At 50.3% G+C, this 26,887-nt stretch overlaps 2 protein-coding genes across 2 annotated transcripts in view; one reads left to right on the top strand and one right to left on the bottom strand.

The window, feature by feature from the left end:
* Window positions 1-6,273: 6,273 nt before the first annotated feature.
* ivns1abpa (influenza virus NS1A binding protein a) lies at window positions 6,274-18,470 on the top strand. The gene is made up of 15 exons (XM_056603885.1): window positions 6,274-6,474; window positions 11,094-11,342; window positions 11,541-11,656; window positions 12,112-12,281; window positions 12,594-12,669; window positions 12,780-12,953; window positions 13,531-13,656; window positions 14,897-15,007; window positions 15,927-16,068; window positions 16,150-16,374; window positions 16,488-16,609; window positions 16,693-16,819; window positions 16,981-17,112; window positions 17,460-17,633; window positions 18,140-18,470. Exons 3-15 carry the CDS (start codon window positions 11,546-11,548, stop codon window positions 18,430-18,432), a joined length of 1,983 nt encoding a protein of 660 aa, XP_056459860.1. The 5' UTR covers window positions 6,274-6,474; window positions 11,094-11,342; window positions 11,541-11,545; the 3' UTR covers window positions 18,433-18,470.
* Window positions 18,471-18,660: 190 nt separating this feature from the next.
* swt1 (SWT1 RNA endoribonuclease homolog) overlaps window positions 18,661-26,887 on the bottom strand; it is a 22,291-nt gene continuing 14,064 nt past the window's right edge. The window contains exon 18 of the mRNA XM_056603554.1: window positions 18,661-20,914. Coding sequence (XP_056459529.1) covers window positions 20,809-20,914 — 106 coding nt within the window. The 3' untranslated portion in view covers window positions 18,661-20,808. The remainder of the gene's footprint in view (window positions 20,915-26,887) is intronic.

The following is a 26,887-nucleotide window of genomic DNA, read 5'->3' as shown; positions in this document are numbered from 1 at the left end:
GGTCCAGGGTGTTAGCCTAGCCTGTCCTAGCTCCTAGGGTCCCAGGGGGGTCCAGGGTGTTAGCCTAGCCTGTCCTAGCTCCTAGGGTCCCAGGGGGGTCCAGGGTGTTAGCCTAGCCTGTCCTAGCTCCTAGGGTCCCAGGGGGGTCCAGGGTGTTAGCCTAGCCTGTCCTAGCGCTCCAGGTCTCCCAGGGGGATCCAGCAGGGTGTTAGCCTAGCCTAGCCTAGCTCCAGGTCTCCCAGGGGGATCCAGCAGGGTGTTATCTTAGCCGGCTGCTGGGACTGTTTATACTGTTGAAGGACGTGGGGCTATGTTTGTCTGGCTCTCTCAGCCTCACAATCTGCTCAGGAATGCAAAACAGGACACATCATATTTCTCTGTGTGCGTGTGTGCGTGTACGCGTGTGTACGTGTGTGTGTGTGTGTGTGTGTGTGTGTGTGTGTGTGTGTGTGTGTGTGTGTGTGTGTGTGTGTGTGTGTGTGTGTGTGTGTGTGTGTGTGTGTGTGTGTGTGTGTGTGCATGTGCTTGTGCGTGTGCGTGTCTGTGAGTGTGTGAGTTTGACAGTGTGTGTTGTGTTTAAATGAATTATTATCAATCCATGACTGAAGGTTCCTGAAAATAACATGTTTTTGACAAACACCCACATAATGGCAAAAAAAACAATTATTTATACCAAAACAAAGACGGCTGGTAGGGCCTGCTCTCCAACCTGAACGACGTGCAGTTTGCCATTCGACCCCGTATGGGTCATGGTGGGTCAAGGGTAATTTGAGTCGTTTGATTTGATTCTTTCAATAAAATGCATCTTTCCAAGTGATTTGAGAATGTATGTGTGTGCACACAAATATGCATGTGTCTTTAGTTGCCTTTGCATCATTCCAACCATCTAACATTTCTATAAAATAATGATGATGTGTTTCATTAATTTATATTTTTCTTACACCTATTGCGATTTTAAAAATAAGGATTTAGAAAGGTAACATATAGGTTATATGTACTGTATTCAAATGCAAACCTTAGAGATTATAGAATATAATCAAGTATAGATTATACATGTTCCCTTTAAGTAAATGTGTCCGATGATAACCTTATCCTTCGTTTTCCATAACAATTAATAACAGGCAGCACATGCACATGATGCCCGCATGGTCACGGTAAATATGATGGCTTGCCCCAGGAGACAGAGGTTCCTAGTGGTCGCCCTGAGCACACTAAATCAAAACAGATCCCATTGAACAAATACACAAACCAAGATCCAGCAATCGTGTCCAAGAACAGAAAATAGATTACTATCAATTATCATTCAAAACAACTTTAAGTAGCACTCAAAATGTTCCAACCACAGTAAACCATTAGATTGATAACACAGGTTTACACAGACACTCAGATGCAAGCCTAAACATGACTTATTGTAAATGATCAGGGGGTGAAGTTATTGAAAATGTATGGCTGAAAAAGAATCATTAACCATAGAAGCAGCTATCTTGGAGTCCATACTCAGTCTAGTGTGTTATCAGTTGTCTGTACTGCACTATGGGCCCAAACCCTTTGGGTTAAGGACCCAGTGAATGTAGGTCACACTTCTGATGTCAGACAATGGTTCATCAGCCACACTGATCAGATTAGTCAAGCACAGGATCCTTCTTCATTTGTACACCATTGTGCTCCAAACTCAAACCTAGAGCTTTCTGTACTGTTTCCCATAATTCTAAAAAAACGTAGGAACATTACTTCTTTCCCTAGCCAGCCTTCATTTAACTGTGTTTTGGAACAATTCCATTACTGCAGGGAACACATTTGATGATAATTGTGTCTAACATTAAACATGTAATTCTATCAATGGTTAGTTAAGGTTAAGGTTAAGGTTAGGGTTAAGGTCGATATTATTATTTTTTTTCTTATTTTCTGTATTTCTAGTTACCACTGATCCTGGGAACTGATTTAGCCAGTAAGAACAAGTTTGCTGATTTCCCCACGAGTTGAGTGATGTAACACTTCTGCGGGAGCACTCGGAAGGATTTCTGAAAACATGCCAGGGAGAAGTTTGGGCGCTCATGAGACATGGTGAGAAGATCAGTCGATGTGTGTTGGATGTGTGTGTGTGTGTGTGTGTGTGTGTGTGTGTGTGTGTGTGTGTGTGTGTGTGTGTGTGTGTGTGTGTGTGTGTGTGTGTGTGTGTGTGTGTGTGTGTGTGTGTGTGTGTGTGTGTGTGTATGTTTGGAAATGGCCTTTAACCTAACCTGTGCTGAAATCTAGAGGTCCTGTTTTAAGCTTACCTGGTTTGGGAATAATCTGGTTCAGAAAGTGACACAAGGGAGACCCAACTGCAGCATCAGCAGCTCTGCTGTGGCCCCCAGTGTAGTGCCCATGTCAGAGCACAGAAGATTCCCTTACACAACACTGAGTATAAACGACAATCCACAATGTAAAGAGGCTCGTTGCAGCACTGCGTCGCCCTAGTACTTCTCTAGATAGTTCACCTTTCAATCCCATTGTCTTGAATGAAGAATAAAACATGAATATACGTTTAACGATGTGATTAACTTCATTGCCAGCTGTTTTGGAACAATTCCATTACTGTGGGGTACCCTTTGATGACAGTTGTGTCTAAAATGAAACACGTGTAACATCATTGGTTAATTGAGGTTAAGGTTAGTGTTGAGGTCGATACTCGTTGTTTTTCTGCATTTATTTTAACGCTGATGGCGGATAAGGGATGAATTGCCAGAAGGCTCATTATGCAAGGTACAGTGTGATCAACGGATAATAAACTAATTAGTTCTTACCTCATGGGTCTCCACTGTGCTTTGTCTCCATGGACCAAGTGCTGTGGCTGGAGGCTCCTGAAACAAGGGCTCTGTAAGATAAGATGTCTCAACTCAAGGATATTCATTACCGTGTGAATGTGTGGGTGGAAATCCAGAAGTTCCTCCATTTTTAGCCTGGGACTCCATTTCTGGCTAAATGTTTGCGACTATAATTTGAACATTTGTACATCTGTTTCCACATAAATAGTTTTTAGCCAATCAACATCTGCCATTGAATCAGTTTTGAGGTCATAAAATCGCATCGCTCATCTTAATGATTCTAAAAGTATCAGTTTGCCATCAGTTTGCATATGTCTATGAGACCTTTTAAAACGATGCTGAAATTGATCATATATATCTATATTATATGTCGGCACTCTCCTGGGAACCCTGATGCATATCTGGGAATCCCAAGGAGCGTCCTGCCCCAAGACCACAGACAGACAATTTCATCTGTGCACTATTGGAAACAAAGATACCCCAGCAATCATAGTAAACGATCTAGTGACTCAATCAGTACAAGTAGCTCCTTTTTTTGCAGACACTTTCATCCAAAGAGACACGCGTGTGTGTGTATTTGCCTGTGTTGCCTGTCTGTGTGTGTGTGTGTGTGTGTGTGTGTGTGTGTGTGTGTAGTTGGGAAGGTGTGTGTGTGTGTGTGTGTGTGTGTGTGTGTGTGTGTGTGTGTGTGTGTGTGTGTGTGTGTGTAGTTGGGAAGGTGTGTGTGTGTGTGTAGTTGGGAAGGTGTGTGTGTGTGTGTGTGTGTGTGTGGGGGGGGGGTTGGTGTGTGTGTGCAAGACTTCAATAGTGTCTAGTGGCAGTAGCATGCTCAGCGCTCCCTCCATTTGTGTTCCTCTGCAGCAGGGCAGAGTGCTGACTGTGGCCCGGCCCGTGTGGGGATGATGCAGACCGAGCTGTCGGTACCAGGGCGGCCTGTCGGACCTGATGCACCTCTACTGTTACCTTGGCCAGTCCATGATTCAATGTTGAATGTTTTCAGTTAGAAAAACTATTTGTGTGTGCATGTGTGCAACTTGTACGATTGTGTGTGTGTGTGTGTGTGTGTGTGTGTGTGTGTGTGTGTGTGTGTGTGTGTGTGTGTGTGTTTGATACTGCAGTGATGTCACATTGATCAAAGGGTGGTTTTTGGATGAATTTTATGTCCGTGTTTACGCAATGATAACCCAAAAGCCTTCCTGTCAGCATTGCACCATGCAGGGCATTTCATTTCATACCATCAACTCAGCCTTTTATTTGTATCCGAATATCTATAATAAGATTACAATAAGATAACAACAAAATAATACTATTTACAATATATGACTTTACCATATAGTTATTAACAGTAGTTGCTTGGGGAGATGTGAAAAAGGAAAGGACACCAGGAACCCAAACACACGTGTGTAGGGGTCAATATTGGTTTTGATCTAACAAGCCCAACTGCCAAACCCACAGAGTCAAGGACAGGAAAACTATATTCTTAGTCTAAATGTCCTGTTCTGGTTTCTAAGCAACACGACTGAAGATGATCGGTCTTGTATTAAATGTGTGAATACAGCAGTGATTATCTGAGAAGCTTACGAAAGCTTTTGTGGTATTCTAAGACCCTATTGTCACAGCAACAGTACCACGGACAATTATTTAACAATTATTATGCAAGAATCACCAGTGAAGGAAACTCTATTTTCTAAATCAGGAAATTAAACACAAAAAAAACAACAGCATGCAAATAATAACACATTAATGTCATTACTTTAGTTGATATACTTCGTGGCCTGACCAAATACAAGGTCAGCAGAAGATAGTGGTCCCAGACATGTCATAAGGGTTGTTGACTGGAAGACTTCCATGCTTTATCATGTTCTCATCATGTGACAGCCCGCTACCATGGCAACCATTCCCCTTCTCCCTGGGTCCAGGGGTCATGAATCCAGGGGGACGTAGCACTAGTATCTCTCTGGTCCATTCACAAATGTTCTACACTACCATTTAGTTTGATCTACTTTTAAAATGTGCTACACAACCAATTAAGATTAAAAAATAACAAATTCTTAAGCATAAAACCAAAAGCAAACTTTATTTAGTTGATTATCTTTAAAACAATGAATTACCAGATCGGGGAAAAAAATCGATCCCATTGTCAGAGTTTTCTATAAAGCCTTTTTGCCTTGAGCAAAGTGTCTCTCAGCGACTCACTCTGCCACCACCAGCCCCAACAAGGAGGGATAAGGCTCCTGTTCCACCATGGTTACTTACATTCTAGCCAATGACACAACGATGTTCCTCTGGCTCTGCAGTCCCGGTCTGGCTCTGCTGTGACCGGCCTCCTCTACTGCAGTCCACCGGGCCTGCAGTAGAGGAGGCCGGTCTGGCTCTGCTGTGACCGGCCTCCTCTACTGCAGTCCACCGGGCCTGCAGCCGCTTCACCAACGGGGACCAATAAGGAGATCAACTCAATCTCTAGATACATGACAATGAGAGCTAAATGTTTTTTTTTATATTGTGTAGAAAAGCATGCACGCGCGCACACACACACACACACACACACACACACACACACACACACACACACACACACACACACACACACACACACACACACACACACACACACACAAAACCAGGTTGGAGGTTATATTAGGTTTTCATAATACAATAACGAAAGGCTGTATTATGTATTATTAGGCTATATACTGTGTTCTGGATAATATATTAAAACTATGCATAACATTTAACCAACATTAACTAGTTCCCTCATTGTACAGAAAGTTCCACAGAATGTGAGTCATAACCACGTGTGGGTCTACTGTTTGGAGTAGATAATCTGTGTTGATATCTCTGAAACACCTAGGAGACCTGTTCTGTTGACTGCCCCCTTGGCTTCGGTTGTTATGGACATTAAGTATTTGCAGTGGACAGAATGCTTTAGACCAGAGGGCTTTATGGAAATACTATTGTCCTGCTGTAAGTGAAGTGTAATTCCAAAAGAGCATAAGCAAAAGTGTACACTACAGCACTTAAATATACACGTATCAAGATGATTAGACCCGAGTGGCTAGTGCGTTACACTGGCTGATGCATTGCTCTTGTGCTTTGTTATCCATTAATCTAATTAATTCGTATTCCGGTTGCAGTAAACTCAGTGAAGACGGGTACACGAGGCCGCCTCCCTAAAGAGGCTGACGGCACAATAGAGGCAGCGGCTCAGCCGACATGTTCCCGCCGAAGGAGGAAGCGGACCTCACGGGGTTTATTAGAGCGGTGGTGGCCATAATGCAGGCTGCTGGCCGAAGAAACACTTTAATAGCTTAACCTGTTTTGCACAGGTCTCAATCAGAAAGACAGCCATAGCTGAGTTTAATTCATATGCAAAACCTTCCACTCGAAGTGGGCGGGGCTTAGAGCTCCGCCCCGCCGCGCTGACATCACCGGCCGATCGGCGCGTGGAGCGACGTGGTTGTGAGCGCGCCGCCCCGGCATTGCTGTCAGAGCTGGAGGAGAGTAGAGGAGAGAGGACCTTCACTTAGAGGAGAGAGGACTTCAGAACGAGCAGAGACCAGCCTCAGGACAAAGTGTGCCAATAGCCGCTGCGTTTTGCCCTAACCCAACCACCCACTCTGAAGTCGCGTTAAATATGTCTAATATCGTCTGCTGTAAAACGCCTCAGGTAAGAGACTTCTTCAAACGGTGTGTGTGTGTGTGTGTGTGTGTGTGTGTGTGTGTGTGTGTGTGTGTGTGTGTGTGTGTGTGTGTGTGTGTGTGTGTGTGTGTGTGTGTGTGTGTGTGTGTGTGTGTGTGTGTGTGTGTGTGTGTGTGTGTGTCGCAAAATGAGAATATCCATAGATGTGGAATAAGGAGAAGTATCGCGATAGGGTCGACATGTCTGAAGAGGCGCCGTTAGCTCCGGATTCGGACCGCGTGTGTGCTCCTGACGGTGTATCAAGGCAACGTTACCGTAATTACCGCGTTACAAGCTGAGTGGTCACCGGCGCACGACGGAAACCACCATAGTGGTCTCTCCGGTTCCAGCAGTAAGAGGTCACGGATTGGAACCTGTCGGAAGTCCGGCCGGGCAGCCTGCTTACAGGCCGCCATGGAGCCCGCCTCATTCGCCGGCCTAGCCCGCCTCGGAGCCCGCCTCGATCTGCCTCGGCGCCCGCCTCAGTCCGCCATGGCGCCCGCCTCGGAGCGCGCCTCGGAGCCCGCCAGCTGTGTAGCCTCATGCTGCCGCTCCGTGTTAACGTTACTGTGACTCGGACCTCTCTGGTGACTCGGTCTGCTGTACATCTCGGTTGTTGGTCCGATTCCTTAGATTGTCGTGGCGCCGTGGTCTGGATGGTCGATGTTGTAACGCTTAAGACACAATAGAGGGATAAATAATCCACCATTAAATCAACGTGAGGCTTTTATTCATTCTCGCCAGTCGCCTTGTTTTATTAATATATTTCATTGTAAAACGTAGCGGATGTCCTACTGAAGAGGAGACGGGGAGTAGAGGGGGTTGCATTGTTCCCCAGCAACGGTCCTCTCCATCGGCCAGTATCTACATCAAAATAAAATAAAATAAAACATTAGTCTATTATAATTATTGCTATTACACAATACCCATTATGTTGCACATTTTTGGATTATGCAATCGATCTGTTTGCATAATCCAAATTGTATCCCCATTTCCGTTTTTCAATGTATTGGTGTGAATAAACTAAAGCACACATTAAAAAAATATTAACAATAAATCAAAGGTGTTTCGTCCATCTGAGTCTTGAGAATGTATGACATGGAATCTCAGTTCCTCTTGGCGGCACTAGGGGACGCTACTGGTTATTTAGTGGTGCCCCGCCCTTATTCCCTGCTTTACAAAAGAAAAGTAAGGGGAAGAAAAAGACCCATTGGCAAATAAAACCAGTGCTTTCCCTTCAGCTGTTGGTCCCATGGCAGCCTTCAGATCCCGGGGGGGCTAGTCCTGCTCTGTGGCCCATCCACAGCCCTCAGACCCTGTAGGGGTTAGTCCCTGCGTTGGGGTGCTCTGTGGTTTGCCATATGGACCCCCCCCCCCCCCCCCCCACACACACTTCCTCCGTCTCCCCTCTGTCTACTTTCTGTACCATTCCCACGCTGTGAGTTCAGGCTGCTAGCAACACCTTGTCATGGCGACGGCTTTGCATCATGTTTGATTATTAATCTGCAGGTTAATTTCCCTCCATTTGTTTTAGACATATATTTTACAACTTGTGTTTTTGTTTGTATAGCAACACCTTTACATGTGATGGGCATTTTGTAAAGGCCAACTTAAATGACCATTTGCCCTTGCAAATAGTGTTGATGTGATGTTTGTGATATCTGGACTCCTTTATGAAGGGGACAGGGGTTGACTGGCCGAGGGGCTTTGATTCAGAGTCAGAGGAAATAGACCCAGAAGCATAACGCTGTTAGCTCTGATTACGACAGAGTGATGAGGAGGCAGTGGATGGTCATAAGAGTCTGCTTCCCGTTGCATAATGCCACAACTAGGTCAGTTTACCCCTTCCACACACCGGGCGGAATGGAGCTTCCCCTGTCGGAATTGTTCGGACAAGGGAAGCCTTCTTTCAATTTCCTTTGTGCTCGTTTTCTTCTGTTCTTGAGTCCCAGTTCTATTTCTTGCACATGTGTAAGAATCTGTTCATGTTAGTAAGCTGGAGGCTGGTGATATTATTTTATATTACTGCATGCATGGCATATTGGCCATATTTGCTTTCCATCCTCTTGTCTCTTTATTGCTCCTTAATCTACGAGTGGGCCAGTATTAAACTCCTCCGGAAATCAACTACATAGAACAAGTCGTTCTATGTAGTTGATCCTGCTCAATTTGCCTTGTGACCGTCTAAAATGAACGGGGTTACAATTGGCTGAATGTCTCGACAGATGGATTCAATGGAACTGAAACACAGGTTAAACCAGTGGGTTGAATGGAGGCTCTTCCAGTACTCTGCTTATTACTTCCTCTTGCTGAATGCTCCTGTGCCTACTAGAAGGATCTGCAGATCAACGTCTCCTTCACGTATGGCCTGTTGTTCATAAGAATATTTAGTGTGACTTTTACGTTGTGTCAGACCACTGATAAGATGACTATAATTTTCCACTAGCTTCTATTCAGGGTTTTTGTATTGGCTGGGCATTCAGCTGTGTCAGCTTTTGTCTATTTGTACAATTAGTCCCTAACCCACTTAGATAATACAGAAGGGTAGGGGATATATTTAGGTCAAGGTTATGTCGTCTGTTAAACGCAGCTTTAACTGCATCTGGAATAGTGGAGCAATCCAACGAGCTGCAAACCTTGGGTATTTAAGATTAGCTCCTTGACCGTAACTACATGGCCAAGGAACGTAGAGGAAAACTTTGTGGTTTTCAACCTGGACCTTTTCTTCAGATCGTTTTGGGTCTATGGGAATAATGTGGACGACATGTTGTTGGTCTATCTGCTGCAACGGTCTGTGATGTTGTCCTTTTGAGCAATAAGGCAATCAATGATTGTCCTCTAAAGTTCTTTCAGGTTCAGATTATATCCTACGAAGAGAAGTATTGAGTTGAGTTGTTTCTGGAAGAGCGATGGAAACGCGGATTGGAGAGAGGAGAGCTTGTCGTGTTGGATGACAGAAGCAGCTTATTATTATCGAGGGGATTCTTGTGGTATATTGACGGGGCACTTTTGCCCAAAAGAGTTCCATCGCAGGCCGGACCGCGGGTTCCAACGACGTGTTCCGGCTCAACCCTGGGCCACTCTAATTGCTGGTTGGTTGCATTGGTCCCGTAGAGCCAAGATGATCAGGAAACGGTCCTGGTGGAAAAACACACAAGTTCTCCTTTCAGTAATGTCGAAGCTATTCTCAGATGTAGTTTTTTTTTTAAAGAGAACGGGGCGTGTTGCAGCAGGTTCCTCCGTCTGCGTTATGGACGTGAAAGGGGAAGGGGAAGTCCTGCGTCAGCTGCCTGTGCAGCACTGGGCACGCACACACCGTGGGCGGACACACACGCACGCACACACGCACGCACCTTGGAAATACACACTCATTACACACTCTAAAGCTAAATCTTTCGGATTTCATTTTCCCAGTGTTGTAGTCTTTTGATAAAATATCAACATAATGTTAACGATGATCTATGTTATTATAATATTAAAAAGTGTTTGTAGTATCGATCATTATCTTCCTAATTGATTGTTTGGTCTAGTGCAACTAGATTTGTCGGTAGTGACGTCCTCTTGGGACTGGTTACCTGTAATGTGAAGGAGCTGTAGCAGCTGGTGGAGGCAGTGGAATCAACCACTTTCACCAAGGGTCATCTCAGACTAAATCATTTAAGTCAGAAAGGTAGGAGCTTTGGTGGATCTATATCGGTTGAGAACCGAGAGACGATTTGACAGGTAAGCTAGATTAAAATGAATAGTACAGTATTATAGTAATGGTATAGTGAGGAGGAGGTCTCTGATAGGCTGACCCGGCAGGGTTCCATGGTGACGGTCTCTGATAGGCTGACCCGGCAGGGTTCCATGGTGAAGGTCTCTGATAGGCTGACCCGGCAGGGTTCCATGGTGAAGGTCTCTGATAGGCTGACCTGGCAGGGTTCCATGGGGAAGGTCTGATAGGCTGCGGCGCACATATGGGGTTCTCCGGTTGGAGCTCCACCCACTAGACTAGTTTACCTAGATTATTTTTAGGTGGAGGACGCTGCCCTGTGGGGACTCTCTTGTGGAGGGCTGCCCCGTGTGGTGGGACGAGGTATCTCCAGGGGTCCTGCTTAAGAGGCCATGTCCTTGGGAGCGGAGGCGTCTCGGGGGATTAGCCGGTTTTGTCTGGAGCCCATGGGGGGGGGGGGGGGGGGGGGGGGTGGTAGTAAAACGCGATGGGACGGCCTGGGCATCAAACCAGCGCATTGCAGGGCATTTACCGCACAGCGTCTAAGTTCAGGACTATTGCACTGCTTGGCCCAACATCTCTTACATTGATTTCTGATGTTAAAGAGCTGACCAGTACTTTTAGGGGTTTGACTTGTCATAGCTTCACCCGTCTTTAAAGGGTTAACGCGCTGCCAGCTGCTCAGCAGAACGTTCTAGAAACGACAGGCAGGCGAGTTTAGAATGCAAGAGGCATCCTCAGGGCCAATGGGCTGCCAGGACGGAGGTCCTGTGCGGCCCGTGACACGTGGCTGTGACCGGGCAGCAGCTGTTAGCTACCGGGTTCTACAGCTCCTATGACCACACGCGCTCGGAGCCAATGACCAATGCTCTCTTTTTTTCTGCCCTCCCAGGTTATAATGTACGACCAACACAGAAAAAGTACAAGTCTATAGCCAACGGGATCCCAAGGACTTGATTAGTCACTCAAGCCTGCTAGTTTGTTGTGTGGCTGCCCCCCTGGTCCTCGTCACTCCGGCCTGGCTCGTCTCCTACCATTGCTTCTGACCCCTCACCCCGTCCGGCTGAAGAACTCTGGGCGCCTTTGTTTGGCTACCTTCCCTTCAAAAGCCTTTCTCTGGATTTACGTGCATCTTTATTAGGTAAGGTCGATACGACGCATGACCGGTTCTCCATGTGCGATGACAGGGTCTGCTTCTGCGGTGAACCTTTCACCCGTCATGGTGTCTCCTGCTGAAGGGATCAGTGGGCATGGAACTAATGACGGCATGGGTGACGGTGAGGTCAAGCATGGACGTGTTAATTATGACGCATTATTTCATTTTTTCATTTACTTTCAGCAAAAATGATTCCCAACGGTTATTTGATCTTTGAGGACGAGAGTTTCCTGGATTCCACTGTGGCAAAGATGAACGCTCTGAGGAAGAGTGGTCAGTTCTGTGATGTTAGACTACAGGTATGTTTCTCCCTGCATAACGTCTACACCTCTTTTGGTCCTGTGGTTATGCTAGCCATCCTGTCCACCATTTTCTTTTCTCCACACCAGATTATCCTTCTGCACACTGTCTAATATTTTCACACTTTCTCCTGGAGGCCAGTTATTCTTACATTTACATTCAGGGCATTTTTAATTTAGGACACATTCAAACACTGACAGCAGAGTCACCCACGCAAGGCGACAGCCAGCTTGTCAGGAGCAGTTAGGGTGAGGTGTCTCACTCGGGGACACCTCGACGCTCTAGGAAGAGCCGGGGATTGAACTAGCAACCTTCTGGTTACCAGTAACCCCGCTCTTCCTCCTGAGCCACTGCAGCCGTAAGCTGTGAACTGCCCAAGCTGATGGAAAGGGGAGCTGGAGCTACGCAGCGTTGCTCTGTACCTGTAGATAAAGGTGTGGTCCTTGTGCTCCAGGTGTGCGGTCACGAGCTGATGGCCCACCGTGCTGTGCTGGCCTGCTGCAGCCCCTATCTGTTTGAGATCTTCAACAGCGACATCGAGCCCCATGGCGTTTCCCACGTCACCTTTGAGGACCTGGACCCCGCTGCGGTGGAGATCCTCCTCCACTACGCCTACACGGCCCAGTCAGTACCCCACGTCCCCCCCCTCAATGTCCAACCTCATTCAGAGCCAAGTGCAGTAAGCATCAACCCCAGCAGTCTGAGTGGGGATTAATGAACACTAGGGCCACAGACTACTCCTACACAAAGGGGCTCCTAATGTGTTTTGTGATCCTCTAGTGAGTTAGTGGCAATTTATATTGCAGATTAAATTTAAGATCCAGACCCACACGAAAAAGTTGCAAAATGGTAGCCAAATAATTCTAGTGATATTAAATCTTTTGAATTAAAAGGTGAATGGTTAAATTAGTTAAAGACTTGTTCTTTTTATTTCAGACTGAAGGCCGACCAGGAGCTAGTGAAGGAGGTGTACTCTGCAGCCAAGAAGTTCAAGATGGATCGAGTGAAGCAGGTACAAGTGATGACCGCACCCTCCTGAGCTCAGCTTGGATATCTCCCTGTTCTCGTACTGCCGATCCCAGTAGCTCAGAACGCTTACGCACACGCCTCTACAACTCTCAGATCTGTGGAGACTACCTGATATCCAAGATGGAATCCCAGAACGCCATCTCCTTCCGGAACTTTGCCAGCTCCATGGGTGACGGGCGCGTCCTGGCCATAGTGGACGCCTACATCCAGGACCATCTGCTGGACGTCTCGGAGCAGGACGACTTCCTCAAACTCCCCCGCCTCAAGGTGTGTGCTGCCACCGCTGGTCTCTGACTCACAGCACATCAGGAACATGGGGCAAAATGTTATGCATCCATATGTTTCATCCATATGCATCAGCTGCAAAGAACAGCTTAGTTCAGCTGACTGAAGTGTTTTAAATGAACGTCCTCCCAGCGCTGGTGGAGCTAACCCCGTTCCTCCAGTCAGGGCCGCAGTAGATCTGGTGATTTCTATTTCGGGATCCTAGTTTAGTAGACGTCTTTACAGCCGCTCTGTAATATAATAAGCCTGACCTTAAGCCCCAAATAAGTTTACATATCGCCTTTTGTGATTCCTCATCCTGCCCTTAGCTCAACTTTAGTTGTGTACAGATGACATCGATCCACTCTGACTGGATGAGACTAGATGTGTAAAGAATAGGTTGAAGTACTTTACAGGACGATGTCTCAATGTAGCATGAGACATACGGTAGTTAAGGCCAGTAAACCAACCCCGTGTGGTGGTTCCACTTCAGCACACAGGCTGTAACTAATGCTGGAGGCTGCTGGCTAACCTGACTCCCTTTGTCCTTGACCATTGTTCCTTTGTTGTGCATTTCCAGTTAGAAGTAATGCTAGAAGACAACCTGGCCCTGCCCAGCAACGGGCGGCTCTACTCCAAGGTGCTGAACTGGGTGCAGCACAGCCTCTGGGAGAACGGAGAGAACCTGGAGCAGATGATGGAGGAGGTCAGTACCAGGTTTCTGGAAAGTCCCCCAAGTAGCTGCTGCCATCCTTCATGACTTCCCTCCCACTTCTGCTCCTTCCTGTCTTTGACATCGAGGGCGTCGACCCAAGGTGTCGCCATGGCACTGTCAGATTGTTCTTTTTTTTTTTCCTTTTCTGTGATTTGTTGAGGTTTTGCAGTAAGACACTGTACCCCGAACCGTACTACAGTAGAGGTGAGCACAAACTAAAGAACCCCAGTTTGCTCATTTTCTCTTTCGGGTTTGTGGTTGGTTCCCATAGAAGGAATAAGAATATAATGTGTGCTTTTATATAACCGTTTCTGTTCCATGTAGCTCTTCTTAGCCTCTTTCCCCAGCGCTCTTTTCGCCACGACTATGAGCAGCTTGTAATCGCATGTCGCGTTCTCTGCCGTGTCGCTGGCTCTGACAGGTTGTGTGTGTGTGTGTTTGTGGCGTTGGTACTAACCTCAGCTCCTCCCCATTGATTTATCTCTCCTAGGATTATTAGCAGCAGCAGGAGCGCCGACTGGAGCCAGGACTGAGCCACCAGGGTAATGAGTCAAAGAGGACAAGCAGCAGCTCCCATCTGTCCCTGCCCCTCCACGCACACCAACGCGCCTCTATTTAGCATAAAAAACACATTTGTAATTTTAAGACTGTGAGAGAAAACCAGTGCAGAAAGCATTTGATCGCTATTCTCATGAGATTGTAAAGCCCGGACCACCTAAGCTAAACGTGCCCGGTGCCAACATGTACACGCAGCCCAAAGCCTGAACAGAAGCTTTAACCAGCCGGTTCCAGCCGGTTCCAGCCGGTTCCAGCAGGCGTCTGACTGGTCCTCAGCGGGGAGAAGGGACGCCGTGTCCCCCTCCTCCCTCACTTGACTAGAAGATGTTTCCAGATGCTGCCGCCGCACCTCCTCTGCCTCCCGTCGGAGCTCTTCTTTTTTCATTTTTATATTTTAGACCCAAAGAAGAGGATGGCTGTAGGGCGGGGGCTAGCGACGGCGTCGGCAGAGTGTCTTCTTATAATACCGTCTGAGTAAAGACGAGAGCCTGGACTGGTTCCCCTCCCCCTTCCTCCTTCCTCCTAGCAGCGTCGCTCTCCTGCCCCGCCATCCCGCTCCTCCTCCTCCTCCTCCTCCTCCTCCTCCTCCTCGCACTCTTTCACGCTGTGGGGCTCGGTGTGTTGCCATGGAGACAGCCACATGGATGTGTTGTTGTCGCTGTGTGTCTTGCAGGTTCAAACGCTGTACTACTCTGCCGACCACAAGCTGGTGCACGGCGGTCTGGTGATTGAGGGCCACACTGAGGTGTTTGGTGGCGAGGACGACCGCCTCCAGTTTGTGCAGGTACACTGCAGCCCCCCCCCCCCCCGTTGGCCCTGCCCGTCGGGCCTAGCCCCCCCCCCCCGTTGGCCCTGCCCGTCGGGCCTAGCCCCCCCCCCCGCCCGTCGGCTCTAGCCTGCGTGAGCGTGGCCTAGAATTACAGCCCCTGCTGAAAGGCCTCGTCTGTTTAGCCGATGCGATAAACCCCAGGCTTTACCTCTGAGTTGAGTGGGTCTGAGGACCGTCTAGGCTGTTGAGCTCTAGGCCCGATGCGTTAGACCCCAGGCTTTACCTCTGAGTTGAGTGGGTCTGAGGACCGTCTAGGCTGTTGAGCTCTAGGCCCGATGCGTTAGACCCCAGGCTTTACCTCTGAGTTGGGTGGGTCTGAGGACCGTCTAGGCTGTTGAGCTCTAGGCCCGATGCGTTAGACCCCAGGCTTTACCTCTGAGTTGGGTGGGTCTGAGGACCGTCTAGGCTGTTGAGCTCTAGGCCCGATGCGTTAGACCCCAGCGTTTACCTCTGAGTTGAGTGGGTCTGAGGACCGTCTAGGCTGTTGAGCTCTAGGCCCGATGCGTTAGACCCCAGGCTTTACCTCTGAGTTGGGTGGGTCTGAGGACCGTCTAGGCTGTTGAGCTCTAGGCCCGATGCGTTAGACCCCAGCGTTTACCTCTGAGTTGAGTGGGTCTGAGGACCGTCTAGGCTGTTGAGCTCTAGGCCCGATGCGTTAGACCCCCGTCAGGCTTTGGAGTGGGGGGCGGAGGTGCTGCAGCCCCAACCTCCGTAGAACAGTCTGGGGCGACTGGGATGCCGTGGGAGAGACCACTGGGCTGGGGGGGGTGGGTGGCCGTTGGGACCGGGGGTCTCTTCCGGGGCCGGGGGTCTCTGGTGGGACCGGGGGTCTCTGCTGGCTGTGGGTGTCTGTAGCTGCGCTGTGCTCTTGCAGAAGAAGCCTCCTCGGGAGAGCACCCAGAGGCAGATGAGCTGCAGCTCCTCGGGAAGCCTGTCCCCTTCCAGCCAGGCCCCCAGCGCCCCCAAGCAGAGCTCCAGGAGGGAGTGGAAGTACATCGCCTCGGAGAAGACCACCAGTAAGTGTGCGCGCCTTGGATCACATAGATACACAATACACTGTGCTCCTCCCCACGACGGTAACCGTGTGTCCCCCCCAGACAACACCCACCTGTGTCTGGCCGTGCTGGACGGCACGCTGTGCGTGATCTTCCTCCACGGCCGCAGCAGCCCCCAGACGTCCCCCTCGGCCACGCCCTGCCTGATGAAGAGCATGAGCTTCGAGGCGCAGCCGGAGCTGCTGGAGCAGCGGCTGCTGGCCCCCATGCACTACGCCCGCTCGGGCCTGGGCGCCGCCGCCCTGGGGGGCCGGCTCATCGCAGCAGGTGGGCGCCGCCTCCCTGTGGAGGGCCGTAGACCCGCCGTACCGGAGGGGTTACCGGAGCTAAAGGAGCTCCGGTTGAAGCCGGCCGCGGCCTGACGCCTGTGTGTTTCTCAGGAGGGTACAACCGGGAGGAGTGTCTGCGGACGGTGGAGTGCTACGACCCCCAGCTCGACCGCTGGACCTTCATCGCCCCCATGCGCACCCCCAGGGCCCGCTTCCAGATGGCCGTGCTGATGGTACAGTAGTGGACCTAGGACCCTAGGTCCAAGGGCAGGCGCTGGGTCCGGTCGCTAACGGCCTCTGTCTGTCCCGCCCACAGGGCCGTCTGTACGTGATGGGCGGCTCCAACGGCCACTCGGACGAGCTGAGCTGTGGCGAGACGTACGACCCGCTGACTGACGACTGGGCCCAGGTCCCCGAGCTGAGGACCAACCGCTGCAACGCAGGTGGGTCCCGCCCCTCTCCCAGGGCCCAGCGCTCCTGCTGCTCCTGCTGCTCCCGGGTCACTGGTCCCGGGTCACTGGTCCCGGGTCACTGCTCCCGGGTCACTGCTCCCGGGTCACTGCTCCCCGTTCCCTGGTCTCATGTGCCCCCCCCCCTGTTCCAGGTGTCTGCTCCTTGGACAACCAGCTGTACGTTGTGGGGGGATCGGACCCCTGCGGCCAGAAGGGCCTGAAGAACTGTGATGCCTACGACCCCGTCACCAAGGCCTGGACCAACTGCGCGCCCCTCAACACCCGTACGTGATGAGCTGTGACCGCACGGCGTACTGTCAGCCCGCGCCTTGGTGCTCAGTGTTGACCCTGCTGCCCCTCTGTCCCCCTCCCTGACCCTCTGTCTGTCCCCCTCTCTGTCCCTGTCCCTCTGTCTGTCCCCCTCCCTGTCCCTCTGTCTGTCCCCCTCCCTGTCCCTCTGTCCCCCTCCCTGACCCTCTGTCTGTCCCCCTCCCTGACCCTCTGTCTGTCCCCCTCCCTGTCCCCCTCTCTGTCCCTCTGTCCCCCTCCCTGACCCTCCGTCCCCATCCCTGTCCCTCTGTCCCCCTCCCTGACCCCCTCTCTGTCCCTCTGTCCGTCCCTCTGTCCGTAGGGCGCCACCAGGCGGCGGTGTGCTCGCTGGACGGCTTCGTGTACGTGATCGGAGGGGCGGAGTCCTGGAACTGCCTGAACACGGTGGAGCGCTACGACCCCCGCAACGACACCTGGACGCTGATCGCCCCCATGAACGTGGCCCGCAGGGGGGCCGGAGTGGCCGTCCACGCAGGTGAGACCCCACACTCCCACACCCACCCCCTTTAGGAACCATAACCTCAGCCTTTAAGAGCCGACGCCACACCGCTAGCGTTAGCATCAGCCACATAGCTCCCGCTAGCGTTAGCATCAGCCACATAGCTCCCGCCAGCGTTAGCATCAGCCACATAGCTACCGCTAGCGTTAGCATCAGCCACATAGCTCCCGCCAGCGTTAGCATCAGCCACATAGCTACCGCTAGCGTTAGCATCAGCCACATAGCTCCCGCCAGCGTTACCATCAGCCACATAGCTACCGCTAGTGTTAGCCTCAGCCACATAGCTACCGCCAGCGTTAGCCTCAGCCACCTAGCTCCCGCCAGCGTTAGCCTCAGCCACCTAGCTACCGCTAGCGTTAGCATCAGCCACATAGCTACCGCTAGCGTTAGCATCAGCCACCTAGCTCCCGCCAGCGTTAGCCTCAGCCCCGTAGCTCCCTGCCATGTCAGCCCCGTTGCTAAGCGTGTCCTCCGGTCTCCAGGCAGCCTGTTCGTGGTGGGGGGCTTCGACGGCTCCCACGCCCTGCGCTGCGTGGAGGTGTACGAGCCGGCCCGCGGCGAGTGGCGGATGCTGGGCAGCATGACGTCGGCCCGCAGCAACGCCGGCGTGGCGCTGCTCGGCGCGCTGGTCGTCGCCGTCGGTGGCTTCGACGGCAACGACTTCCTGAACAGCATGGAGCTGTACGACCCCGCCACCGACCGATGGAGCGAGGACACCGACGCCGCGCCCCCACCGCCCACCGAGGGCCGAGCCACGGCCGCCCCCTCCCCCTGAGGGGCGGGGCCGGCCGGCTCCCCCCCCCCCCCCAAACTAACAGGCTTAGTGACGTAATCGTGTTTTGTGACGTTGTGTGTGAGCGGGTGAGGGAGGGGGAGGTAGCGGGAGGGAGGGGGGAGGGAGGGAGGGAGGGAGGGGGGGGGGTCCCCAGAGGGGTCTTCAGTGAAGACCGGCTTATATTATTGGGGCAGGGGTGGGTTGCCCAAAGCAACAGGACGCTTTTGCATATTGCATTCATTATTTTCCGTGCTGTGTGTATATACATATAGTTTTCTTTCTCACTTTTGTCAAATGCCAACATTTAATACACATTTAGGTTACTGGTTATTCTAGTTGAACTTGTATCTTTAAGTCATAACTGGTAACGGTAACTTTGAGTTTCTCAACTCGATTTCCTTTAGTCAACCTCGTCGTTTTTTTTAGCTCACTTAGTTTAAAAGATCTGTGGTTTAAGCCTTACTCAAATGTATAAGTGAAGAAGTACCTGTCATGGCTTTGTGTCATTTAAACTTGGAGCTGGATTGCTTTACAAATCTTAAACGAAGGCCTTTTTATATATTTTTTTTATACACTGCGGATTAAACAATAAGTGGATGCACATGACTTGGTCATTAAAATACATCAGTGCCAGTTCTAGTAACTTTGTTTTAATGCCACACACAACCATGCTTATGTGCTCCTGCTTAGAGAATGTTTTACTATGATTTGACTTATTCACTTATTGAAGTTTACTGAAGATCTTTTTTTTTTTGAGTGTTTTTAAAAGTCAGGCATTGGCATAGATTACCTTTTGGCAGCAAACATAGATTGAGAATACGTACCACATTTGTAACATTTCTAAACTAATAAACCATGTCAACCAGAATCATGTTTCAAGCCCCTTTCCTCACTGCATACGATGTGCAATCTGTGTTCCTTCTCTGGTTTCTTTGGTTCATTTACTTTGTATTGACCTTTTTAGAAGGCTCTGGCTTTGGGGTTTCATACTGTGGCCGGGGAAGCCCTTTCAGACAGTGTGAAACGGTAAGCGCTTATATCTTGATCCATACTCCAAGAGGGATATGTTGGGAGAGGCTTAAGTCGCCTTTGGTTCTCTGATGACTAATCACTGCCTCTCCTTGTTACCACTGCCTGCTCCCAGGGAACCACGGCACTACCTTTATATTCCTCCTGCCTTTATCCGGAACAGCTTAAGTTCAGACGTGGAGCAGTAGTGACAGCAGCAGGATGGGAGAGGCGGAAGTCCTGATCAACTCGGGCCGGTCAGGTGGGCAGCATGTGCCCGACTTCACGCTGCTTATCTGGGCTGGTCAGTCGGGGTTAAAGACCTATTAGTAGACTTTAGGCCATTCACAAATTAGCCTCCCATGTGCTTGCTTATCCGACCTGTGAATCTCAGCAGAGCCACGAAGACACAGGCTAAACCAGGATAGAGTCTGCAACTGCCCATAATGCCCTAACTCTTTAGTATTTAATGCTAAAGGTGGTGCGTTCTATGCGAGTCACATTCTACTTTAAGAGGGGAACATTGCACTGATTCTGACGGGTTTGGGGAAAAGGTGGTGAGGAACCAACAGAATAAAACATTAATTACAATAATCTGGCACACTTAGAATTAATGAATTGTATGTTTTAATTAAAAATCTTGGTATATAAAAATTAAATAAAACTTTAATTAGGAATATTTGGCAAAACAACAGCTAACCTTTTGTATTGGGCCATAATCACCCTGTAACTCACCTCTCCCCTGTCGCAGTGATTCTAACCAGCAGCTACAGAATAGGCCCTTGAATACTGAATGAGCTGCTGTCCGTCTGACGTCAGCGGCCGTACAGACGGACCGGCTCTAGATGTCCCAGAGGAGCGCCGGGGTCTAATCGCCTCGTGATCACCGGGAACGACATGCTCCGCGGGTGGAACCCTCCTCCCATTGGCTGGCGGCCGCTGTCCCGTTGGAGCCGGGTGACGGGCCTAAGTCTGCCGGGTCCTATCCTCCGACTGTCTGAGTCAGCGCTGAACTACGGCCGATAGCCATCCAAGGAGAATCCCTCATTGTAATCGTAATGAACATGGCCTCATTAACTTTTCTGGCAAAAAAATGTGTTTGTTCCTTTGAAAGTGAGCACTTTGTCCACCCATCATGGATAACCTGTCCATAATGGGGACCAACAAACCCAAAGTCAGTCACAGAAACGACCATAGAACAAAACCTGATGGCTTAAGAAATCTTTTAAAATAACAATATTTTTAGGCAAAAAATAATCATGTAAAATATTTCAAGTAAATGGATGTTTTTGTTTCAAGGCTGCCGACTGGTCGATGTGGCTTAGACTTCCTGTTCCATGTGGCTTAGACTTCCTGGTTGTGGTCCAATCAGGGCCATGAAGTGTTGGTGAGGCTTTGATTGACGGCAGCGACGCAGCACTCCAGAGTGGCTTTGAGCTCCGTCAGCTGAGCCCCGCCCACCTTCAGCCTCTCCCTGAGAACACACACGTCGCGGCTTACATCACGGTAACATCACGGGTTACATCACGGTTACATCACGGTTACATCACGGTTACATCACGGTTACATCACGGTTACATCACGGTTACATCACGGTTACATCACGGGTTTAATCTCTCAACAGAGAAGGGATGCTGTGAAGGAGCAGACGATCTCACCGTCCATAGCTCAGGGAGAGCAGGAGGTGGCACTGGAAGCAACTAGAAGATCTATACCTGACTCTACCTCCACACTGTCCTCGTGTGATTATACACATTCAGGTCCTTTAAGATATGACAGGACAACAGACCAGTGGTGAGAACGACAATGAGCAACAACACCATCCGGACTCATGAGGAACCATGAACCAAATGTTCTTGTTCTCTGTGAAACCCCTCGCACACAATGTTCACACAACTGAGACAAAACGCACTGTGTTCGCAGCCTCCAGTGGAATCTCTCTCTCTCTCTCTCTCTCTCTCTCTCTCTCTCTCTCTCTCTCTCTCTCTCTCTCTCTCTCTCTCTCTCTCTCTCTCTCTCTCTCTCTCTCTCTCTCTCTCTCTCTCTCTCTCTCTCTCTCTCTCTCTCTCTCTCTCTCTCTCTCCACACAAAGCTAAAGTTGTCAGAAACAAACACAAAAGTCTTCCCCCTACACACTCAATCAGTGCACACGGCTGCACAGACGCACACGCCTCCCTCTTTACAGGCTATGTCTCCTTGGCAACCGGCGCCTGGCAGCGGGGACGGCGGGCTGGCTCCGCCTCTCTGCTCCCACTGAACGTTACGCAACCAGCACAAGAAACCCAGTGGGAGGAAGGAGAGAGCCCCAAGTCTGCGCCCCCCAGCCCCCCTCATCTACTGCTTTACCTCAAGACTCCCTTAAAGCCCCCCGACCTCCGCCTGCCTGGGTCAGGGGGGGCCTGGGGGAGGGGGGGCCTGGAGGGCGGGGCCGGGGATGGAGCACGGTGGGGAGTGTCCCCCACGAGGTGACCGACTCCACAGCCTCTTCCTGTGTCTGGACCGAGCTGCACAGCTCTGAGAGCCCCCGGACACCAGACACCTCCACCCCACCTCTTATCGGTCTGCTTATAGTTAGGGGCAACGACATTTCTTTGCGGTGGGGGAGGCGGTACGGCCGTGATCCACCCCCCAGGAGGAGAGTGGGCGACCCAGAGGTACGGGCGTGATCCACCCCCCAGGAGGAGAGTGGGCGACCCAGAGGTACGGGCGTGATCCACCCCCCAGGAGGAGAGTGGGCGACCCAGAGGTACGGGCGTGACCACCCCCCAGGAGGAGAGTGGGCGACCCAGAGGTACGGGCGTGACCACCCCCCAGGAGGAGAGTGGGCGACCCAGAGGTACAGGGTGTGAGCTATTGGCCTGCAGCTGATTGGCCTTCAGGAAGTTTGCTCTAAGCTCGTCAAAGCATGTTTAACAGGCACACTTAAGAACCACAAACATTATTGGATTGCCGGCGCGAGGTTGTTTAAAGTCTAACACGAACACATCGTGTTTTGATTTGTGAAGATATTGATCATAAAGAAACACTATAATAGTCCTCAACGATGCAGGGACCATTGAGAGAGTGTTTCATGGCTGCTGTGTGGATCCTCGGTGGCTATGAACAGAGCCGTTGAACAAGTGATTTCAAAAGGGGCCCGGGTCACGCAGCACCACCTCCCCTCTTTATATCCTAACAGAGCGTCTAGAGCGTCTTTATTATCCACACCGGGCTCAGAAAGCCTCACCAACCCCCGTGAGGACCCAGAGGACGGAGCAGGCTGTGCTCACGTCCTGTCCCTGCTTTAAAGAAGGAAAGTACCTCCGCTCGTCACGTGACCCGCGTGGTTCAACCAGCAGCTCTGAGCGGAATGCCGGTTAATGACAGCAGGCTGGAGGCGCCTGAACCAGAGCAACCGGCCTCGACCACAAAGGTCGCCCAAGGCTTAGGCCCCGTTCACACGAAGCCGAAACGGGCAAAACCGTTACGGTTTCGATCTATCGGGTTTCAAAGTATCTCCGTAAAGACGAAGCCAAGCGAAACCGGGTAGATCTGTAGAAACGCTGTAGTACACATTCCAGGCCCATAAGGGGCGCTGCTTCTGGTACAGAAATCCAGAAGAAATGAAATAAGAAGAAGAGGCGAGCATGCGCATAAAGGCTGCCCTTATGCGCATGCTCGCATGTGATTTCTGAGACTCCGCGGGCTTAAGAGCCATTGGCTAGGAGGTCGAGGGGTGGGGCGATGACGTCATGGTTTGCGGTTTCAGTCGTACACACGAATCCAAAACGAAACCGGGTAGATTTGAAGCCACCTCCGAGGGTGGTTTCAGAAGTTTGCGGTTTCGGTCAGCAGATTCGCCGGCTTCGTGTGGACGGAAGGCCGAACCGTACACGACCTTTGCGATTTCGCCATGAAATCGGCTTCGTGTGAACGGGGCCTTAGTCAGAGACCTCCATGACGCGCAGGTCAGGGCCAGCCTGCCGAGGAGGGAGACCGCGGGGAGGGGTCAACTATATTTAACACCTAGCAAACCACACCACATAAGAACCTGGCAGGGGAGACGAATAAGGGGAATTTAGAACAATGGAAAATGGAGCCCAGTTTAGTACAAAAGGCACCCTAGTCTTATGTAACTATTCATATAAGGTCTACTTCCTCAACTACAGTAGTCAAGCCTTTTAATCATAACATAGAGCCTTAAGCATTGCGAGTTTATGATTGAACCCAGGATATGACAAAAGGTTGTAAGGTTATGCATAATTTACATAATTAGCATTTGTTGCCATGACACAAAGTTAATTCTAAATAGAAGAAGCGTGCTATGGGAACATGTGGTGATCCGCTGGCACCGAGACAGAGTCTGGTGAGGTGGAACCTTCCTCCTTACTGTTACTGATTGGACACAGAGGGGGGCTACTGCCCGCCGGGCCGGGGTGGGATCGGGCTGGTCTTTACTGGACAACCAGTCCTCTAACTCCCTGAGAGAACATCAAGTTGAGTGGAGCGACTGAAGAGTAGCAGACGTCTCACTAGGGTCTGCTGAGGTCTTATATAAAGCACCACATCTTGCCGGTTGAGAGCAGGAATTAAATATTAAGAACAGCAGAGGATGCTCTCCCAAGCAGCGCGTCGTGGCGGAGGGGTGGGGGGGGGACACGACTGAAATATTTACAGCCAGGAGTTTAAGTCAGCACAACAAAACCTTTTCCTCACATGCAGCTCAGATAAAGGCGTCCTGGATCCCCGGACGGCAAGGCCACAGACGCTGTCATACGCAGTTAGAACAGACTCCATATTAAACCATAAAGGGTTAGTCAAATATCAGCACAGTTAAACAGACTCCATATTAAACCATAAAGGGTTAGTCAAATATCAGGACTAATCCTAATATCAACACAGTTAAAACAGACTCCATATTAAACCATAAAGGGTTAGTCAAATATCAGGACTAATCCTAATATCAACACAGTTAAAACGGACTCCATATTAAACCATAAAGGGTTAGTCAAATATCAGCACTAACCCTAATATCAATGAATCTCACTTAGAACTAAATAAACACATATCTTTATGCATATTTATAGATCCCGTTTGCATTGAGAGTGTGTCTACGGCGATGGGGGTGAGAGCTTCAGATGAATCATGCCTAATCCAGAGGCCCTGTTGCCATGGCAGCGGTCATTAAGACAGTGGGCCATATAGCTGCATATAGAGGGATATGGATAAACCTCTCTGTAGCTCTACCTCCAAGCTCTTAAAGGTTGGGTATGGAATTCGCTTTTTTGGCAATTTTTGCAAAATTACTTGAAATCCTTATCATAACCCACTTACAGCCACTGAGTTAGAAGTACTGACATGAAAATTAAACAAGTCAATCATCTGTGGAACGGGCAGGGCTCGAAAAACTCCAGCCAATGATTTCCAGAGCCACCGAGTTGCATTGGACAGTAAGTACGTCAATCAAACGGTCGTACTGCACTCCCTCCTCCGCTCCCCGCGAGTGACCCCTTCGTGCACGTGCACGTACTCAAAGCTCGTGACCCAGAGCAAGCTTCTGTTTGTTGTTATCCTGCGGTAGCTACTGGAGCTAGCTAACTAGCTAATCCACATTTGGACCTAGCACTAGAAGACAACCCTAAACTCCAACCTAGCTAGCCTGGCTCACTCTCGTCCATCTGTGTTCGCGCTCGTGCGTGATGCGCGTCCAACTTGGAATGGGTGGAGTCAGAGTCAGCGTTGAAGGAGAGGGGGTAGGACCATTTGAGTTGTGTATTTTCAAAATCTGCTGGCGTTTCGCAAATCCCATACCCAACCTTTAAAGATATCCCACGGACTCAAGTCATCTAATTAATCTTTGTTTTCCTCTGTTTATGGAGGTGTGTATGGAGTTGCTTGTGCTAGTGAACACCCACACTGACAGGTACCTAAGGTTCTGTCCCAGTCTGTGATCTACCTACTGGGACGTAGTGACCAAGCCCTCAGGATGGGGAAGTTATGGGGAGAAGGGTTAGGGCGAGACGACCAATTGTCTAACAAGATAAAAACAGATCTTTCTTATTCATTTTTGCACATAGCATATCAGAGAGACACATGCACACACAGACACACACACACGCACACACACAGCGCAGCAAGGGCGCACACATTGATGGATCATGCATCATAGAACAGTTGTCTAAATGGAGAGTCCTGATTCCAAAGAGCCTCCCGCTCTGGCGGTCTCAAGCTGACACCCTCAGGCCGCAGTGACCACACCGTGACCCCCTCAGGCCGCAGTGACCACACCGTGACCACACTGTGACCACACCGTGACCCCCTCAGGCCGCAGTGACCACACCGTGACCCCCTCAGGCCGCAGTGACCACACCGAGACCCCCTCAGGCCGCAGTGACCACACCGTGACCCCCTCAGGCCGCAGTGACCCCACCGAGCCTTTGGGTCATATCAGACTGAATCACCCAGTGACCACACCAAGCCTTTGGGTCATATCAGACTGAATCACCCAGTGACCACACCAAGACTTTGGGTCATATCAGACTGAATCACCCAGTGACCACACCAAGCCTTTGGGTGGGATCAGACTGAATCACCCAGTGACCACACCAAGCCTTTGGGTGGGATCAGACTGAATCACCCAGTGACCACACCGAGCCTTTGGGTGGGATCAGACTGAATCACCCAGTGACCACACCAAGCCTTTGGGTCATATCAGACTGCATCACCCAGCGACCACACCGAGCCTTTGGGTGGGATCAGACTGAATCACCCAGTGACCACACCAAGCCTTTGGGTGGGATCAGACTGCATCACCCAGTGACCACACCGAGCCTTTGGGTGGGATCAGACTGAATCACCCAGTGACCACACCGAGCCTTTGGGTGGGATCAGACTGAATCACCCAGTGACCACACCGAGCCTTTGGGTGGGATCAGACTGAATCACCCAGTGACCACACCGAGCCTTTGGGTGGGATCAGACTGAATCACCCAGTGACCACACCGAGCCTTTGGGTCAGATCAGACTGAATCACCCAGTGACCACACCGAGCCTTTGGGTGGGATCAGACTGAATCACCCAGTGACCACACCGAGCCTTTGGGTGGGATCAGACTGAATCACCCAGTGACCACACCAAGCCTTTGGGTGGGATCAGACTGAATCACCCAGTGACCACACCAAGCCTTTGGGTGGGATCAGACTGAATCACCCAGTGACCACACCGAGCCTTTGGGTCAGATCAGACTGCATCACCCAGTGACCACACCAAGCCTTTGGGTGGGATCAGACTGAATCACCCAGTGGCCACACCGAGCCTTTGGGTGGGATCAGACTGCATCACCCAGCGCCAGCCGCCAGGGAAATTAAACTGTCAATAACAACTAAAACATTTCAGTGGGAAAACAAAGAGAGAAATGCCATAAAAATAGAACCACTAACAGATGTTATGAGTCTAATCAACAAGTCTT

This window comes from Gadus chalcogrammus, chromosome 12 (genome assembly GCF_026213295.1).
Source record: "Gadus chalcogrammus isolate NIFS_2021 chromosome 12, NIFS_Gcha_1.0, whole genome shotgun sequence".
NCBI lineage: Eukaryota > Metazoa > Chordata > Actinopteri > Gadiformes > Gadidae > Gadus > Gadus chalcogrammus.
This window is presented reverse-complemented; position numbering and strand designations above follow the sequence as displayed.

What these genes read in the sequence shown, in the direction of transcription:
- ivns1abpa (XM_056603885.1), top strand. Translation starts at nt 11,546, where the DNA reads ATGATTCCCAACGGTTATTTGATCTTTGAGGACGAGAGTTTCCTGGAT. An exon ending in TCTGTGATGTTAGACTACAG is followed by an intron (nt 11,657 to 12,111) that starts GTATGTTTCTCC and finishes CTTGTGCTCCAG; the next exon opens with GTGTGCGGTCACGAGCTGAT. An exon ending in TCAAACTCCCCCGCCTCAAG is followed by an intron (nt 12,954 to 13,530) that starts GTGTGTGCTGCC and finishes GTGCATTTCCAG; the next exon opens with TTAGAAGTAATGCTAGAAGA.